Raw genomic sequence first — 20,285 nt, 5'->3', positions numbered from 1 at the left:
ACTAACAGTAAAAAGACAAATGCTAAACAGAGCCATCAGCTACTTTTTTCCTGTCCGTTTTGATAAACAGGATGCAAAACACATTTTAATCACATGATAGATTTTATTTTTTTAAATACTGGTTTGTCTAGAGGATGTTTAGTGTTTGAAGCACTGGAATGAAAATCTATGACCTGAAGAAAAAAATCAGCAATGTTAACGCTTATCACAAAAGACCACACGCAGTTTTGTGTTGTGAATTTTACTTTTAAGTCTACATAGGTGCTCTTTGAGGAAAAGAACTGTTTGCTGGGAATTACCAAAGTTCATTCATTTCAAAGAATTTGTCTGGAAACTCCTTCCGTAGCTGCCGTCGTGCAGCTACAGTCGACGCATAGATGACGAATCCCCAGGAGAGCAAGACGATCACAAGTAGCAGCTAAAAGAGGGAGGGAAGGCAAAAAGAAAAATGAGCGTGCGGCTCCTCTGCCTGCTCAGGCCAGATTGCCAGCTACAGGTGGGGCACTGAAGCCCTGCCCGCAGACCCGCAGGCCCGCCGCCCTGACGTCAGAGGCGGAAGAGCGTGTCCTCCAGGAAGAGGCGGAGCTGAGGGCAGGGCGTAAACGCTCAATTTAGGAATGGGTTTTGGAGTTCCGAGCCGCGAGCAAACAGTCGGCCTTCGGCTTGCGGGCCTTGGGATGCGGCGCTTTGGAGTTCCATCGCCCCCGCTACCTACCACGGAGTAAATCCAGTCCAGGGTGCGGCGACTCACTGGCCTCATGGTAAGGGAGCACCGGGGACGGGGTGGCGCGGGCCCTAGAGCCCGCTCCCGGGCGCCGTCCGCCCCGCTGCTGCAGCAGCCATCTTTCGGCGAGCGGTTCCAGGCGCGCTTCCGCCCGGAGTTGGAGCGCGTCACGTGACCCGGGCCTAGCCCGCCTTTCAGGCAGCGAGAAAATTTTAAAATCGCGCTTTTTTTTTGAGCTTACATAAGCATTTCTCAACTTTTTCCCCCTCCAGTGGCAGTGCGATATTAACGCAAAATAGTATGCCATCGAGTGCATGTAAGTTTATTTGAGAATTGTCACGCTGGAAGGATTAAAGTTGCCGCCCTACACCCACATCCGTTCCCACCGAATGTGGGTAGACGGTCCTGGGTGTGTTGAGTATGAACATCATCACCCATCCCTTTGTGTGACTAAGGAGTCGTTGGAAACTGTTAACCCGGCCATGCATGAAGAACGACTAGTAAGAATGCGGCCGCTTATGGCTGGAGTTATTTTTAGAGATGCTACCAGCACGGTGGATCTGCCACTCAACAAGTGTTGACGGGACGTCTATCGAGTCTAGGGCCTCAGCGAGTGGGAACTACCAAAGCCCCCAAGAAAGGCAGGGTGGCAGGCGAGCTGGGATGCTGGCGGTGGTCACAGTGGAGGGGGGCCTGGCTGCCGGAGCCCGCACTGCGCGGCCCTGGGCGCAGACGCGTCCCATGCAGTTTGGATCTAGATTTCTAAGAGTGGACAGGGTGGGGGAAGCGGGCCGCAGGGAGAAACGCTGCGGCTGGGGACGTGCTCGACGCCTGGTGTTCATGCCATCAGCAAAAGACGCGAGGACGCGGGTACTGTGGGAGCTCAGGCCAGTTCTTGTACTAGAGAGAAGTCCAGCAACGTGTCCAAGTTCGCGAGGTTCTTTTTTTTTTCCCCCGCCCCGGCATAGTTGGCCACGATTATGGAGTTTGTGCCTCGCCTCCCAAAGACAGGCGCCCCCCCGCCGTGGGGGGCAGGGCAGGGTCTGGCGTCTGGGCGCCAGGCCCCGCCCCCTGCGGGCTCCTGTGCGCGGCGCATGCGTCCAGAGCGCGCGGATGGCGGTGGGGGGGGAGGGGGTGTCTCGGCCTCTCCGCCCCCAAACTGCCTTTGGTGATGAGCGTTCTACGTCACAGGGGTCGCAGCCGCCGCCGCCGGGGTCTCCGCTGTCTCGCGAGGAGGGTGAAGCGCCCCCCGTGGCGCCGCCTGCGGAGGAAGGGAGGCGCCGGAGCCGCCGGGTACGCCTCCGCGGATCCTGCCGCCACCGGCCCAGCGTGCTGGCCCGACGGGAGCTGGCCTCTAGCGGCCCAGCCGGGCCTGCGACCGCGTCCTCCGAGGTGAGTCGGGTGGGGACAATGGGCGGTGCTGAGGTTGGCGGGTCCCGGAACAAGGCTGCGTACGGCCTGGGCCTCCCGCCGCCACCCGGGCACCTGTGGATCGCAGGCGGTGGGCGAAGGAGGGGAGTGTCTCAGCGCCGCCCGCAGGGCGCGGGCCCGACGGACTACAGGAAAGAGCCGGCGCTTCTAGGGACGTGTGACCTTGGCGGGTCCCCAGCCCCCCGGGGACCTGTCTGGGAAATGGGAGTAGCATTTTTAGTTGATCCGCGGTTACGTAACGTAGGTGGTGTGGCTGTCTTTCCGTCCGTGCCGGCGGTTCTCGGGCTAAGGAAGCCGCTAAGACTAGTGGTAGTTGTGCAGTGTTAGGCGTGTGGGTAGGTAGGGTTTGTGTGTGCGCCTTGTGACTTATCACACCTCTGGTTAGTGCAGCTTTGCTTCTGGGCTGCTGATTGTGATTTGTAGACTGGAGAGGGCAGTGAAGAGGTGAGCATAGAGATTTAAGAAGGAAACTGGGAAGCAATTTTGGTGGGTACGTTTCTAGATTAAGAAAAAAAACCAAAACAAACGGGAAACAGATGCCTAAGATGTAAGCTACTACTAGGTAGAGATTGTTGCTTGGGAGGATTTGAGGGTTTGGGTTTTTAGTACGTGAAATTCAAAGTGAAGAAAAGCTCTACAGTCAGCCACACTCAAGCATGCATATCTGAAGTGAGTGGCTTTCACAGGTATAGTTTCCAGGCGCGCGCACAAACACACACACACACACACCGTCCACACCCCCACTTTTGGACAGGGACTCTCGTAGCCAAGACTGGTCTGGAGTTCCTTGTAGCAGAGGGTGACCTTGATCTTCTGACTCTATTGCCATCTTCCAGTGTGAGGGGATTGCAGGGTGTTCCAGAGTACTTTATTGGTGAAATTATTAAGGCCACTCCTTGTAGTTAAAAGGGAGGTTTATTTTGTGGGGTAACTTACAAATGAAGGGATAGGTTGCAGGGTCTGGCAAAGGTATGGCGCAGTCCGGCGGTGTTCTCTGGAGAACTCTGCTCAGTCTACCTCTTGTGTAGGGGGTTGGAACTTCCAGGCCAATGCTGGGATGGCTATCCACTACAGTACTTGGTTCCAATAAATTCTTTTTATTACTGGTACTAGAAACTCCTAGCCCAAGCCTTCAATCCCAGCACTTGGGAGGCAGAGGCAGGCTGATTCCTGAGTTTGAGGCCAGTGTAGCCTACAGACTGAGTTCTAGGACAGCCAGGGCTACATAGAGAAACCCTGTACTAAAACCACCCCTCAAAAGAAGAAATTAAATTTGGTCATTTATGTCCCAAAACTTTTAGAATTGATTAAACTACTCATATTTACAAGTAGAACTCAGATTGCTTTTAACAATCATTGTTCCAGTTTATCTACCTGTGACCGTTGTTAATCATTTTGCTTAGATACATAACCCGTGCCTTTGATCCCAGCACTTGGGAGGCAGAGGCAGGAGAATCTCTCTGAGTTCGAGGCCAGCCTGGGCTACAGAGTGAGTTCCAGGACAGGCTCCAAAACTACACCGAGAAACCCTGTCTCAAAAAAACAAACAAAAAGAAAGTATATCATCGTTATTATTTAATTACTATTGACTATTTTTGGAAACCTATCAGTTGTTGGTGATGATTACTACCAAAAATCAAACTTTTCCATAACTTAGGCAATTATGTTGCGTTCTTACTGTTGATCAAACACTGTTGTAAATGCTTATTTACATGAAATACATCCCTTTACATAAGCTGTTCTTGTCCTCTTTCAAGTGACTACTGGTATTCCAGTTTAGAATTGAAAATATTTGAGAAATAACATTGCCCTGGCCTGGTATGTAGGGAAATCAAACTAAGAAGTGGTGGTTCTAACCAGATGTGGTGTCCCAAACCTTTAATCCTAGCACTTGGGGCAGAGGCAGGCAGAGCTGAGGTGCAGGCCAGCCTGGGCTACATAGTAAGACCTGGTTCTTCCCTACCCCCACCACCCAAAAGTGGCAATTCTCAGTGTTGACTGATGCTGTGTTAGAGATAACATCACTGAAATACAGTCAGATGGTTAAATCCTCTGTCCAGTGATAATTTAAGTAATGCTATAGAAGGAAACTTTGATAGAAAGTCTTGACTTTAGTGGGGGGAGGGAGAAAACACTGAAATTCATGCAGGTTTCCAAACTCCCAGTCTATCTTTCATTAGATTGCAGTTGTGATTCTTTATGTCCACCTATTTACCCTAGATATGTTTGACCCTGTTTGAAATTTCCCATGGATTATGGTATAAAGAGGTTTTTGTTGTTGTTTTGTTTTGTTTTTTTCAAGACAGGGTTTCTCTGTGAGGCTTTGCACCTTTCCAGTCCCAGGCTGGCCTTGAACTCACAGAGATTTGCCTGCCTCTGCCTCCCGAGTGCTGGGATTAAAGTTATGCGCCACCACCTAAATCTGCAGATTTGAAGATTTAGGGAAGGAAAAGTTCAATGCATCCTAAAGTCAATAGACTTTGTTTTGGATTTGGCTGTTTAGGAAGTAGGAACAGAGCTGGTGGAATCTGCTCTGGAGGAACTAATTTTTGTCTAAACCCTAGGTTACTAGGGTAGAAGAACAGTTAGAAGGCTTCTTTTAGAACCCAGAATACAAAATACAAATGGTTCCATATTTACCACCTAAATAAGGACCTCTTTGCAAATGTATTTACCAAGGTGTGTAGTCATCACCCAGGTCTAATTATAGAACATTTTCATCTGCCCAGAAAGGAATCTCATTACCAGCTCAAGTTACCCTTCCTTCTATAGATTGGGCAATTTTGGACATTTGTATGAATGGTACCATATAGTATTTGGTCTTTTTAGTTTTATTTTTCATTTACTAGAATGTTATGTTGTGGTGGCGCACGCTGGTAGGATTTGCTGAAGGAGGCGGAGGCAGGAGGATCACGAGTTCAAGGCCAGCCTGGGCTACACATTATTTAAAAAAAAAAAAAAAGAATGTTATGTTGTAGCAGTCAGTACTTTATTTACTTTTTATTGCTAAGTGATTTTGTGTATGCATCTTTATTATAAAGCCACTGTGTCCAGTTAGTGCTGCCTATATGCTTATATGGCTGTATAGGTATACTGGGGCATGGGCAGCCTACCAGTAGCCAACATGTGTGCACGTACACACAGTGTTTGATTCTCTGGAACTGGAGTTATACATGATTGTGAGTTGCCATTGTTGGTGTAAGAACTCAGCCTGGGTCCTCTGCTCTAATTTTTCACTGGCTTGAACTAGTACAAGTGACCATAGCTCCAGTGAGTTGTCAGACACTCACAGTTGTTTATTCTTGGTGCTTTGATGACCAGTAATAAGTCTCTGCATTACAGAAAATGGCTCTGACCAAGGTTGGGGGAAGCATTAGCAAAACCATCAGGGTCACCCCTTGAGCCAGTGACTTCCCCAGCCTGGGTGGGTTTGACCATGTTGATAGTACCAAACCACATTTTGTTAATCCATCAGTTGATAGGCATTTCAGTTACCACATTTGAGCTATCAATAACTAATTTGAGAGTTTTATTTGGGTTTATTTTGTAATTTCTTTTGAGTGAATACTGAGAAATGAATTGCTAAGGCACGTGGTTATTCATTTTTAGTTTAACAATTTTAGTATTTAGTGATGATTTTTGAACAGGCAAGTCTCTTGATTATATTATCATTACATTGCTATTTTATGTTTCTAACTTGCACTGTATTGTGTAGATAAATATATTTATGGAAATACAAGAAAAGTCTAATTGTTATTTTTACCTGTTGGTTGGTCTTTAGTCTTAGGCTGTCAAAGTAATGTTTCTCAAAATTAGGAAAGACTTTGAAGTATACTCTTTGAAAAGTGAAACCTAAGTCTTGATGTTTGGAGTCTATAGTCTAGTATCCTATAGCACGAATCTTAAAAGTTCTTATTAATAAAAACAGACCCGGAGCCTTATATTGGGGTGAATGCTGAAAGATCAGAGAGACAGAACAAGCCACAGCCACCTCACTTTGCCAATTCCTCAGCTGATTCTGTTTCCTCAAACTGGAAGCCTCTGAGTTCTCATCCAGAATGAATATCAGCTGAACAGCTGCTAAAAGCCTAAAAGCTTAACCAGACTCTAGTTCATGGTCTTCAAGCCTTATATACCTTTCTGCTTCCTGCCATCACTTCCTGGGATTAAAGGCGTGTGTCACCATGCCTGGCTATTTCCAGTGTGGCTTTGAACTCAAGAGAGATCCAAATGGATCTCTGTCTTCAGAATGCTAAGATTAAAGGTGTATGTGCCACCATTTTCTGGCCTCTATGTCTTTTTAGTGGCTGTTCTGTTCTCTGACCCCAGATATTAGAGTGCACAATATATTGGGGAACACAATATCACCACATTTTCCCTTTTTTGTCTAAAATTTAAAAAGCTTGTAACTGATACAAGAAAAACTATATCCAATAAGTATATACAGTCAAGAATTACATTAACAATGTCTAGTCCATTAACATTTGACAGATTTAGAAAAAAATTCCATTATATATAAACAATGTCCAGACCACTAACATTTGACCAATTTAGTAAAAAAAATTTCATTACTTATCCTATTTAAAACAAGTTAGTTCCTTTTTAAAAGTAGATTGAATAATCTCCCTTTTTATCTTATATCCATATTCTCATTTTTTAGTAGATCCAAAAATCAAAAATTACCTTTTATCTTCTTTTTTTAAAACAAGAACCTGTATCTAATCTCTTTTGTTTAGCTTTTTTTTTTGACCATTAACAATTAACTTGTAACCAACCATCGTAAACAATAACAATTATCCATAAGCCATTCACAACCAAAAACCACCCAAAATTACTTCCTGCTTTCTGGGGGACGAAGACATCTTTAGGGAATGCTGAAAAGAAAATTTTTGGGTTAATGTCAAGTCTCTGCATAATGGGAAAATGTAGGGTTTGTCTCAAGTCCTTGCTTGAGTTGACTGTGAATCTGGATCATCTCAGGTAGCTATCTCGAAATTGTCCTGAGCAGTTTGTAGTCCAAAGCCAATCTTTCTGTGGTGTTAATCGGTTAATGGCTTTACCATAGTTCATGTGGAATCATCTTTGTTGGGTCCTGTCATTCTTTTGAATACTTCAAAGTTGCTGTTAGGCATGGTCATGGTTCCACAGCCACTAGATATAGAGATCAGAAAATGGTGGCACACACACCTTTAATCCTAGCATTCTGAAGGCAGAGATCCATTTGGATCTCTCTTGAGTTCAAAGCCACACTGGAAACAGCCAGGCCTGGTGACACATGCCTTTAATCCCAGGAAGTGATGGCAGGAAGCAGAAAGGTATATAAGGCATGAGGACCAGGAACTTGAATCTGGTTAAGCTTTTAGGCTTTTAGCAGCTGTTCAGCTGAGATCCATTTGGATGAGGACTCAAAGGCTTCCAGTCTAAGAGAAGTTGGCAAGGTGAGGTTAGCTGTGGCCTGTTCTGTGTCTCTAATCTTTCAGCATCCACCCCAATACCTGGTTTGTTTTTATTAATAAGACCTTCTAACAATTCATGCTATAGTGTCCTTTAATTAATTGATCCTGGGTTGTGATTTCTTTTCCTTGTTTTTCTTTTGCGGTACTGAGAATAGAATACAGTACTACCTTACCTGTACCAGACAGGCCTACCGTTGAGCTACATACATTCCCAGGTCTGAATTGTAAATTTTGTCTGAATTAGAAATGTTTAGTTACCACTAAAATTCTGCCTTCCAAAGAAACTTAGTAAGGTAAAATGTGTTGTATCTTGAATTCTCCTGATCACTTTTATTAACTCTGGTCCATTGTGTTGAGGGGCCAAGTGAAGTTGGTGCTGCAGGTTCCTCTGGTTTGGGATTGGGAGCTGCTAGTCTGAGTTGAAGCCTGGTTGTCTCATATCATAGCCTTACACTTCCTTCCCCCTCTTTGCCATTTGTTTGCTCTGAGCACAGAATGGCTTTGATCCTACAAAGGTGTTTTTTTTTTTTTTTCTTTCTCTTTTTAAAGCCTTAAACTTTTTTTTTCTGGATGGATTGATTATTCTACATAGAGGGAAATACTGAGACATTTATGTGATACTGTCGAGAGTTTGAATCCATTCAAAAGTGCTGGGGATGAGCTTATTGGTAGAGTATTTATTTGCTTGGCATTTTTGAGACCCTGGATTCCATTCCCCAAAACCACATAAATAATTAATAAATAGAACAAGAAATTAGTATTGTGTATTTGTAATTTTTACTTTCCAAGACCAGTGAAGAGTTCTGAAGAGAAGACTGAGAATATATCTGGACTATTAAAGAAACATTTGTTTGCATTAGTTGACTTTTCTCTTAAGGTATGGTTCTGAGAAAGTCAAAATACTTGAAGTGAACATGTTTAATTTGGAAATTCTATGGTGACTCACTTGTATTTCAGCAGTACAGTTGTTTTTTTGTTTTGTTTTTGTTTTTGGTGCTCCCCCCCATTAGGCAAATGAGTTGATTATTTAGGAAGTTGTAATTCTATCATTCAGCCAACTTAGCATTTGAGTGGTGATGGAATTTCCTATGAAGTGGGGAAGATGAGTAATAGGACCAGAGAAATTTAACGAATGCAATCTTATACTATGTACAGGAGGGTTAGTCTAAAAGGTACTATAAGAGCCAGGCGGTGGTGGCACATGCCTTTAATCCCAGCACTGGGGAGGCAGAGGCAGGTGGATCTCTGTGAGTTCGAGGCCAGCCTGGTCTACAAAGTGAGTTCCAGGAAAGGTGCCAAAGCTACACAGAGAAAACCCTGTCTCGAAAAGCAAAACAAACAAAAATTTAAATTAAAATTAAATGTAGTATAAGAAAGGATTTATAGATGAGAGAGCTGAAATATTATGGATATTTGATTTCAGCTCCAGCAAGCTCATTTTGTAAGCTACTGCCTGAGATGATATATAAAGAAAAGTGATCATTAACATTCTTGTGTTGAGGGTGCAGACAGTAATGAAGGAGACATCAAGCATAGAATATCCCTTGTGGTTTCACTTTTTGATTTAGCAAAAAAGGAGGGTTAGGTCCAGTGGCCTGCACTTAGCCATAGAACTCAGGAAGCAGAAGTAGGAGCATTAGCTTCTGTTTTGGAGACCAGTGTGGGCTACATAATAAAACCCAGTCTCAACCAAAACAAACCAACAACAAAAGCTGTGACAGGTTTTTAGAAATACTTAGAGATGCCAGGTGTGGTGGTGTGCACGCGTTTCATCCCTAGCACTTGGGAGGCAGAGGCAGGCGGATCTCTGTAAGTTCGAGGCCAGTTAGTCTACAGGGTGAGTTCCAGGACAGTCAAGTCTAAACAGGGAAACTGTCTCCAAAAGAAAAGCAATACTTAGAAATGATCACTGATTGAACATAATAATGTGGTTGCAGTGGTAAAGTACTGCTATTGGCTGGCTGTCCTCTTGATACCACAGCTGACATTTACTTAGCTGTTGGAGCTACATACCACCTTCTAGTGCTTTTATACTGAAAGACCATTTTTTTAGTGAAGTATTGGCTTAAGTAGGTGATCTTTCTCATATTTATTTTACAAAAGCTCTTTCAGAAAAATTAATGTACCTTTGTAGATGTAACCAGCTTGTTAAATAAGAAACACAGAACCGATTGCAGAGTTAAAAACCACGAGGTCAGAGCAAAAGCGGAAAACCTTACCCTTCACTGCTTCTGCGGTTCCTCCTCTCCGCAAGAGACCTACTTCTGTGCGTCCTGTCTATTTAAAGACTTCCTGTTCTGTTTTCTCATTGGTTGTAAACCCAGCCACATGACCTCCTTGTCACTGCCTGTTTGTACAGACCTCCAGGTCTTCTATGGTTGGTATTGAGATTAAAGGTGTGTGTCTGTCATGTTGGCTGTGTCCTTGATCACACAGAGATCCGCCTAGCTCTGCCTCCCAAGTGTTGGGATTAAAGGCGTGCCCCACTACTGCTCAGCTTCTGCTCTGGCTTGCTCTGACCTCAAGGCAACTTTATTGACATACAAATAAAATCACATTTCAATACAAATAAAATATCACTATATACCTTATCATATAAAGTAAATCGAGTACATATAAATTATTTCAAAGACTATTTTAGAAACATAAACACCCAGTAGTTAGACTGTTAATAAATAGACTATGATGTTAGAGGTGTATATTATATAGTTAGACTATAAATAATTGGACCATGGTATTAGAGGTGTGTGTGCGTGGGTAAAATACAAAACCATACATGAAAATAACATTTGAGGACACAAGGTTTTCTTTTTTTATTTTATAAGTGAGTCTAGAAAGAAACATAATGTTTATAGCATCGGAAATAACAGAATCACTGAAAATGTAACTTCAGTCTGAATAGGGGACATAGGTACTTTGGCTTTTGTGCTTCTCTGTTTGTTTCAAATACTGACCTAAGAGTTTACAGTGTAGGTCAGTCATTAGGCAAATGACTGACCTACGGGTGAGATGAAAGTAAGATAGTAACACTTGAGGACAGAAGAGGATTTTATCCTAGGAAAACTGATCTTGGAGCTTGTGATTTAATTGCTATGGTATTATGCTTTTATCATGTACTGCCTTTTTATGTTTAACCATTTTTGCCTAAGTACGAACAAAGTGTTTCTGTGGGGTTTTTTGTTTTGTTTTGTTTTGTTTTTGGGGTTTTGTTTGTTTTTTGTTTTGTTTGATTATCCTTTTACGGAGTTACTGATACATTTCTTTCCCTTTCACAGATAATGGCCTCAGCTGCTAAAGAATTTAGAATGGACAACTTTTCACCTAAAGCTGGTACTAGCAAATTGCAGCAGACAGTACCGGCTGACGCATCTCCTGATTCTAAGTGTCCTATATGCTTGGACAGATTTGATAATGTGTCTTACTTAGATCGCTGCCTGCATAAGTTCTGTTTTCGCTGTGTGCAAGAGTGGTCAAAAAACAAAGCTGAATGTCCACTATGTAAACAGCCCTTTGATTCTATTTTCCATTCTGTGAGGGCCGAAGATGACTTCAAGGAATATGTCCTAAGGCCTTCATATAATGATTCTTTTCCTGCTCCTGAGGTTCGAAGATTTCGCTACCGGACAACTATGACAAGAGAACGGAGTGCTTCTCTTTACTCAACTAGTAGTACCGTAAATAGAAGAACAACTACCCCACCAGACAGTGGAGTACTGTTTGAAGGGTTAAGCGTTTCAGCAAGACCTAGAGATGTTGAAATTCCTCAGTTTATGAGACAAATGGCATTAAGAGGGCCAACTACTGCAGATGAAAGATCTTTGCGGAAAATTCAGGAACAAGATATTATTAATTTTAGGCGAACTCTTTATCGTGCTGGTGTTCGAGTTAGAAGCATTGAAGACGGTGGCCGCTACAGGGATATTTCAGCTGAGTTCTTCCGTAGAAATCCAGCTTGCCTTCATAGATTAGTCCCTTGGTTAAAACGTGAGCTTACGGTTCTTTTTGGAGCCCATGGATCTTTAGTCAATATTGTCCAGCACATCATTATGAGTAATGTTACTCGCTATGATTTGGAGAGTCAGGCATTTGTGTCTGACTTAAGACCATTTTTGCTTAATAGAACTGAGCATTTTATACATGAATTTATCAGTTTTGCTCGATCTCCCTTCAACATGGCAGCTTTTGATCAGCATGCTAATTATGATTGCCCTCCTTCATCTGAAGAAGGCAGCCATTCTGATTCTTCAGTCATAACAATATCACCAGATGAGGCTGAGACTCAAGAGCTGGATATGAATGCATCCACTGTTAGGCAGGCACCATGGGATGACGAAACTCCCGGGCCATCTTACTCAAGTTCTGAGCAAGTGCATGTTGGTATGTCTTCCCTTTTAAATTCTTCGGACAGTTCAGATGAAGAACTTGTCCCCACGGGGGCCACCTCTCAGATACAGGGAGTGCAGACCAATGACGATCTAAATAATGACAGTGATTCATCGTCAGATAATTGTGTCATTGTTGGGTTTGTTAAGCCACTAGCTGAAAGGACCCCAGAACTTGTTGAACTGTCTTCTGATTCTGAGGAGTTGGGCTCTTATGAGAAGGTGGAAACGGTGAAGACACAAGAACAAGAGCAGTCTTACAGTTCTGGTGATTCTGATGCTAGTCGATGTTCATCTCCATGTTCTGTTCTTGGAAAGGATGAGCAAGTGAGTAAAAGCCATTGTGGTGGTGGTGGTGGTGGTGGTGGTGGTGATGACGATGATGATGATGATGATACAAGAATAAAATCAAAGAAAGAAGAGAAACGATCTACATCACTGTCAACTCCCAGAGACAGTTCATCTACAAGAGGAGACAGAGGATATTCCCCATATAACCATCGACACAGGATGACAGGAAGATCAAGAAGTTCAGATTCACGTTCCCAGAGTAGAAGTGGGCATGATCAGAGGAATCATAGGAAGCATCATGGGAAGAAAAGAATGAAGACTAAACGATCCAGAAGTAGGGAGAGTAGTGGCAGACCTAGAGCAAGGAGGGACAAAAAGAGGTCAAGAACTAGAGATAGCAGCTGGTCAAGGAAAAGCCAGACACTGTCTGTGAGTAGTGGAAGCAGCAGCAGGTCAAGGTCTCGTAGCAGTGACCATGGCAAAAGAAGATCACGAAGCAGAAATCGAGATCGCTATTACTTAAGAAATAATTATGGGAGCAAATATAAGTGGGAATACACTTACTATAGCAGAAACAAGGACAGGGATGGTTATGAATCATCATATAGGAAGAGGACTCTTTCAAGAGCCCATTATTCTAGACAGTCTTCAAGTCCAGAATTCAGAATTCAGTCTTTTTCTGAAAGAACAAATGCTCGGAAAAAGAATCACAGTGAAAGGAAATACTACTACTATGAAAGGCGCAGATCAAGAAGCCTGTCTAGTAATAGGTCACGGACTACGTCAACTGGGCCTGACCGGGTGCGAAACGAAAAGCCTGGAGGGAAACGGAAGTACAAAACCCGGCATTTGGAAGGTACTAACGAAGTGGCTCAACCATCTCGTGATTGTGCTTCCAAAGGGAAGGACAGTCATTACCAAAAATCATCAAAACTGGATGGAAATTACAAAAATGAGAGCGATAGCTTTTCAGATAGCCGATCATCAGACCGAGAGACAAAACACAAGAAGAGGAAAAGGAGGACGCGAAGCCTAAGTGTAGAGATAGTTTATGAAGGAAAAACTGCTGACACAACTAAACACCATAAAAAGAAAAAGAAGAAACATAAGAAGAAGCACAAGAAACACCACGGAGATAATAATACTTCACGTTCCCCAGTTGTCATAACCATCGACAGTGACAGCGACAAGGACGCGGAAGTAAAGGCGGGTGTGGAATGTAGCACTAGTAATCCTCCACAGCCTATGCACAATGAGCTTTTGACTCCTTCCTTGGAAGCATTTGAAACGAAAGATGTTGTCACCATAGAAGATGAGCCTTCTGTCTTGGACAAGGAATGTGATGTTACTGCACTTACTGATGACTTGACTACCAGCCTGATTGTGGATAATAGTGTACCACAGCCAGACTCGGTTGAACAAACTCTTGATGTAAGAGAAGAAAGCACCTTTGCCTCAGATTTGGAGAGCCAGCCCAGTAATGGATCTATTCAGATTGAGCCATCAAGACCATTGCCCTCTCCACGGACCTCATTATTGTCAGTGTCTTTTGGTAGAGACTGTGATACGTCTTAAAACTGCCAAAGCATCTCATTCTTCATTCAGAGGCTATAGAGAAAAAGGAGGGGAAAGTCATCAACTTGCAATCTCGATGACTTACATTGGAAAAACTTTGCCTCTGAAAATATTTTAAGTGTTTTTGTGTGTGCGTGTGTGTTAATTTGTAAACTTCATTGTTTGTTCAAAAAGTTATGTATGTCCCATCCCCAGATATATGCACTTTTAAGTGAAGAAATGTTGCTAGCAGTTTATTTAAAACTTGGGAACCTTTTTAAATAAAAATAAAAAAATTTAGAAGTTATTTCATAAAGCCATATGGTATTGACATATTTTTATGGTAGTATTTTTGAATTTTTTTTTCAAGAGTTATTCTGAAAATGTGTTACAAGCTGGGAGAATGCTTTTGGGCAGTTATTTTTCATAAAAAAATTTTGTAAGATTCACAACTATTTCTTAGGCTGAAATAAGTCATTTTAATCTGCACAGGTTATCTTGACTTCTGCCAAAAGCAGAGTTTAGTATTTTGTTTATATACTTGCTTATCTGGACTGGCAGTAAAATAAATGTGTATTCAACAAAAGACAATAAAATAGTACACTATAAAAGAATTCAGACATTTTTCCTGTGCAACATTGCGTTCTTTAAAGTTTTGCTAGGGCCAAAGTCTTAAAAAGCGGGTGATCATTTACAGGTCCCAGTTTCAGTGGTTGGATCAGGTCTTTAACTGACATTGAGTGCCCTATTTTCTTGAGGAAAATGGCTTTGGAGCATTTGGCTTACTACAAACACAAGCCCTGGCCAAACTTTTCATTGGCAACTTTTCACACCAAGTGGCTCTTTATTTTTAATCTGTAGAGAAAATAAGAGGGCAATGGAAGGATTTTCAGTGAACAGCAGAGCTTGAACTTGATCCAGATTTATATATTTGTGTGCATATAATTGTATCTTGCTGTGTATATGTATATATGGATGTTACATATATAATTATATGAAGGTAGATACGAAGAATACATAATGGAGACCTGATCTGAGGTGAGGTGGATGTAATAGTTGTTAGAATCCAGAAAATAAGTTGACAGCAGTAGTATCGGGAAGGAAGAGCACACGGAGTGTTCCAGAGCAAGAGTAGGGCCTAGCATGTTAGAGGCAGGGTTGCTGAAAGTGTAGAAACAACTTGGTAAAAATTTGCTTAAAAGGCAATAATGTTTTTAAATCCTAGGACTCTGAAGTTGATGTCCACATTTTGAAATTTACACAGTGGGAAATAGAAAGTCTTAGAGGGATGGAGGAATGGACTTCGCAGTTGTAAGAAGCTTTGTGGGCTTTTTGGGTGGGGGTTGCTTTCCCTACTTCCAGTTCCTTCCCATCTGAAGCCACTAGCTTTATGTTTCATTAGAAAACAAACAGGTTTCTAAGGGATAATAATAAAATAATGAAACAAAACATCAAAATTGGACAAAACAGGAGAAGGCCCAAGAGGAAGCACAATAAACACTCGCTCATTTGCACACTCAGGAATCCCATAAAAACACTAAACTGGAAGCTATAATATATACACAAAGGACCTGGTGCAGGCCCTGTGCATGCTGCATCAGTCTCTGAGTTCATATATGGCTTGATCATGTTGATTTAGAGGGTCTTGTTTTGGTGTCCTCTATCCCCTCTGATTCGTAGACTCTTTCCTTTTCTGCAGGGTTCCCTGGGCTGAGGGATTTGATGGAGATATCCTGTATAGGGTTGAGTGTCCAAGGTCTCTGCATAATATTCTGGCTGTGGGTCTCTTTGCTCCCATCTGTGGTTGGAGGAAACTCAAGGAACTGATCTATGAGTATAAAAGAATGTTATTAAGGGTCATTTGCTACTTTTTTTATTTATTTTTTTTTTAAAAGACCAGTATTGGGGGCCTGGAGAGAGCACTGACTGCTCTTCCAGAAGTCCCGAGTTCAATTCCCAGCAAACACATGGTGGTTCACAACCATCTGTAATGAGATCTGGTGCCCTCTTCTGGCATGCAGGCATACATGCAGACAGTACATTGTATACATAATAAATTAATAAATAAATCTTTAAAAAAAAAAAAAAAGACCAGTATTGGTTTTACCTTAGGTCCCCAGGCTCTCTATTATCAGGTTCTTGGTCACCCAAGGAATGTCAGGTATGGGTTTCATCTCATGGAGTGGTCCTTTGAGTCAAATCAGATATTGGTTGGTTACTCCCACAGGCTTTGTACCACATCGCACTAGCATATCTTTCAGGTAGGACACCATTGTAAGAGGATTTGTGGCTGGATTGGTGTTTACATTTCTCTCTTGGTAGCATGCAGAATACCTTCCTGTACCAAAAATGCTAGAACATAGGGGTGAAATCTCTGTAGGCATCAGCTTGACTTCTCCATGTTGAGTGAGTTGTGTGGGTGTTGTCTTCCATGAGTCCTTACCATCATTTTGTCAAGAGCAACCTATTGTCTTGGCAACATCCTGGATTGTGGATTCCCTTTGGCCAACAACTCAGGTGAATGTAGCCCAGTTCTGGTATTGGAAACTTCATTTGGTGACAAGAGATGGCCAGTTGGGGTTCTGTCTCCTATTTGGTGATTTCATTTATATCGCCTTCATATATGTATATATCTTAGAAAATTTACACTGTATTAGGTTTCTATACTACCTCTAAAATGTCCCTTAATTTTAGCTGACTCCCTGTATTCCTTACCTCATCTTCCTCTCCCTTGCTCCTCCCCACTTGGTCCTCCCATTCCAGCCCTCTCCCACCCATCCATCCATAACTCCTATTTCCCTTTCCTGATAAGACCTATCTGTTCTCCCTAGTCCCATACTCTGCCTAACCTCCAGTTCTGTGAATTGTATCTTGATTGTTGTTGGCTTAGCAGCAAATATCCATATATAAACAAATGTAAACTACTTGTATTTCTTGGTATGGGACCTCACTCAGGATGACTCTTCTAGGTTCAACCATTTATCTGCAAATTTCATGATTTTTTTAATGGCTGAATAATACTACATTGTGTAAATGTACATTTTCTTTATCCATTCTTCTGTTGAGAGGCATCTAGATTGTCTCCAGGTTCTGGCTATTATGACTAAAGCAGCAGTGAACATGGTTGAGCAGGTGTCCTTGTGGTAGGATGAATTATCCATTAGGTGCATGCCCAAGAGTGATTATGAGTGGATCTTGAGGTAAATAAATTCCCATCTTCCTGAGTAACTGCCCCACTGATTTCCTTAGTGACTGTACAAGTTTGCACTCCTATTGGCAATGGATGCATCTTTCACTTAGTCCACATCCTCATCAGCATGTGTGGTCACTTGTTTTATTGATCTTAAGCTATTCTGATGGATGAAAGATGAAATTTCAAAGTCGTTTCAATTTGCATTTATTTCATGACTAAGGATATTGAACATTTAAGTGTTTCTCAGCCATTTGAGTTTCCTCTTTGAGAATTCTGTTTAGATCTGTACCCCATTTTTTAATTGGGTTGTTTATTTTCTTGATACCTTGTTATTTTAGTTCTTTATGTATTTTGTATGTTAGCCCTCTGTTGGATGTGTAGTAGTAAGAACTTTTCCATTCTGTAGGCTGATGCTTTGTCAGAATGATGCTGTCCTTTGCCTTGAAGAAACTTCAGTTTCATGAGGTCTCATTGATGTTGATCCTAGTGCCTGCACAATTGGTGCTCTGTTCAGGAAGTTATTTCCTGTGCCAATGAGTTCAAGGCTATTCTCACTTTCTCTTCTGTCAGGTTCAGTATATCTGGTTTTATGTTGAGGTCTTTGATCCGCATGAACTTGAGTTTTGTGCAGGGTGATAAATATGGATTTATTTGCATTCTTCAAATGCAGACTTCTAGTTTGACCAGCACCATTTGTTGAAGATTATTTCTTTTTTTTCTGTTGTGTGTTTCTGGCTTCTTTATAAAAAGTGGATTTTCATAGATGTGTATATCTATGTCTAGGTCTTCTATTTGATTCCACTGATCAATGTGTCTGGTTTTGTGCTAATATCATGCTGTTTTTTTATTACTATAGCTCTGTAGTACACCTTGAAATCAGGGATAGTGAGACCCCCAGCAGTTTTTATTATTCAGGATTGTTTTAGCTATCCTGGTGTGTGTGTGTGTGTGTGTGTGTGTGTGTGTGTGTGTGTGTGTGTGTGTGTGTTTCATACAAAGCTGAAAATTGTCCTTTTAAGATCTGTGAAGAATCGTGTTTGAAATTGGTGGGGATTGCATTGACTCTAGATTGCTTTTGGTAGGGTGGCCATTTTTACTATATTAAACCCTACCAATCCATGAGCCTGGGAGATCTTTCCGTGTTCAGATATGTTTTAATTTCTTTCTAAAGTATCTCAAAAGGTTTTTATCATACAAGTCTTCAATTGCTTCATTAGAGTTACCTCAAGATATATTATTTGTGGCTATTGTGAAGGGTGTTGGTTCCCTGATTTTAATCCAGCCATTTGTCATTTGTATAAAGGAGGGCTACTGTTTTTTGTGAGTTAATTGTGTATCCAACTACTTCACTGAAACTGTTTATCTGTTACAGGAGTCCCCTAGTAGATTTTTTGGGGGTCACTTATGTGTACTGTCATATCATCTGTAAATAACAATACTTTGACTTCTTCCTTCCAGTTTGTAGCCCCTTGATCTCCTTCAGATGTCTTTTTGCTCGAGTTAAGAATTCAGCCAGCCTGGGCTACAGAGTGAGTTCCAGAAGGGTGCAGAGCTACACGGAGAAACCCTGTCTCGGGGAAAAAAAAAAAAATGGCCTTTAATCCCAATACTTGAGAGGCAGAGGCAGGCAGATCTCCGAGTTCAAGGCCAGCTTGGTCTACAAAGCAAGTTCTAGGATAGGCTCTAAAGCAACACAGAGAAACACTGTTTAAAAAAAAAAATTCAGGTACTATAGGTGTGGAAAGAATGGGTAGCCTTGTTTTATTTCTGATTTTAGTGGAATTGCTTTGAGTTTCTCTCCATTTTATTTGATGTTGGCTATTGGCTTGCTGTAAACTGCCTTTATAATGTTTAGGTATGCCCCTTGTCTCCCTAATCTCTTCAGGACTTTTCTCATGAAGGGGTGTTGTATTTTGTCAAAGGCGTTTTCTGCATCTGAGATGATGGTGTGGTTTTTGCCTTCCATTTTATATGGTAGATTACATTTACAGTTTTATGTAAGTTGAACTATCCCTGCATCCCTGTGATGAAGCCTACTTGATCATGGTGGATGATCTTGGATGTGTTCTTTTATTTAGTTTGCACAAGTACTTTTACTGAGATTTTTACATCTGTGTTTACAAGGGAAATTGATCTGTAATTCTCTTTTAGTTGGGACTTAATGTGATTTGGGTACCAGGCTCATAAAATGAACTGGACAATGTTCCTTCTGTTTCTATTTTGTGGAATTGGCATTAACTTTTTTGAAAGTCTGGTGGAAATTGGGACAGAAACTATCTGGCTGTTTTTGTTTTTTTGGCAGACTTTTAATTACTGCCTAAGTGCCCAAAGCTTTTCTTTCCTTGAGTCCTCTTCACTAGTCATCAGATCTCTTCTAATTTTCATTGTGTTTGTACCCTCTGGTCTAGCCAGTCAGCTTCTGATCTGTACCCTGCCTGTACTTTCGTTCACTATTGCTCATAACCCCCACCTCCATTCTTAGGACATCATGGGAAAGAATCTAAAGTTTGCTGGGCGGTCACTCACCTCTGTGAGTTTGAGGCCAGCTTGAGCTCCAGAGTGAGTTCCAGGAAAAGTTCCAAAGCTACACAGAGAAACCCTGTGGGGGGAAGGTGGGGGTGGGGGAGGGATCTAAAATTTTTATCCCATTTCCCTACTTAAAATACTTAAGTAGTGGGCTGGAGAGATGGCTCAGCAGTTAAGTGCTGCTCTTCAAGAGGACCTGAGTTCAAGTCCCAGCACCCACATGGTGGCTCACAACCATCTGTAATGGGATCTGATTCCCTCTTCTGGCATAAAGGTATCTATGCAGGTAGAACACTCACATACATAAAATAAATCTTTAAAAAAATTGAAAAATACTTCAGTAGTTTCCCATTATGGTGTTTTAGACGGGCCATAATAATAATAAAGATCCAGTGTGACAAATGGCTTAGAACTCTAAGTCTAGGCTCCGAATCTGTCTTCCACCTTCTTACCTCGTACTGTAGCACCCACAATCCCTGTACTGCTCCTTGCACCACCAGAGACTTCATATGTGGCGCTTTTCTTCTGAGGACAGCATTCTGTCTGAATTCTGTGTTAAAGTGTGTTTGTAACCCCCATTTTTCCCTGGTAGTGACTGGTTTTTGAATACCAGTAGGCTCAAACAGTTGTTGGTAATTGGTTATAAAGTGTCTCGTCAGTCCGAAGGCCCATGGTGGCTGTGTGTACTACTATATTGTTACACTGCAGCACACGAGTGCTTAAAACAA

General features: G+C 42.1%; 2 protein-coding genes across 2 annotated transcripts; one reads left to right on the top strand and one right to left on the bottom strand.

Moving 5' to 3' along the window:
* Window positions 1-88: 88 nt before the first annotated feature.
* On the bottom strand, window positions 89-865 carry Smim27 (small integral membrane protein 27). The gene is made up of 2 exons (XM_036177521.1): window positions 716-865; window positions 89-418 (listed from the first exon to the last, which is right to left on the bottom strand). The coding sequence occupies exons 1-2, from the start codon at window positions 758-760 to the stop codon at window positions 296-298; spliced, it is 168 nt and encodes a 55-aa protein (XP_036033414.1). The 5' UTR covers window positions 761-865; the 3' UTR covers window positions 89-295.
* On the top strand, window positions 593-14,158 carry Topors (TOP1 binding arginine/serine rich protein, E3 ubiquitin ligase). Its single transcript, XM_036177518.1, has 3 exons — window positions 593-761; window positions 1,916-2,116; window positions 10,887-14,158. Exons 1-3 carry the CDS (start codon window positions 759-761, stop codon window positions 13,857-13,859), a joined length of 3,177 nt encoding a protein of 1,058 aa, XP_036033411.1. The 5' UTR covers window positions 593-758; the 3' UTR covers window positions 13,860-14,158.
* Window positions 14,159-20,285: the final 6,127 nt, after the last annotated feature.

Source organism: Onychomys torridus, chromosome 2, assembly GCF_903995425.1.
Source record: "Onychomys torridus chromosome 2, mOncTor1.1, whole genome shotgun sequence".
In the NCBI taxonomy this organism is placed as follows: Eukaryota; Metazoa; Chordata; class Mammalia; order Rodentia; family Cricetidae; genus Onychomys; species Onychomys torridus.
The sequence above is the reverse complement of the archived record's forward strand: the minus strand, read 5'-3'. Positions and strand labels throughout refer to the sequence as shown.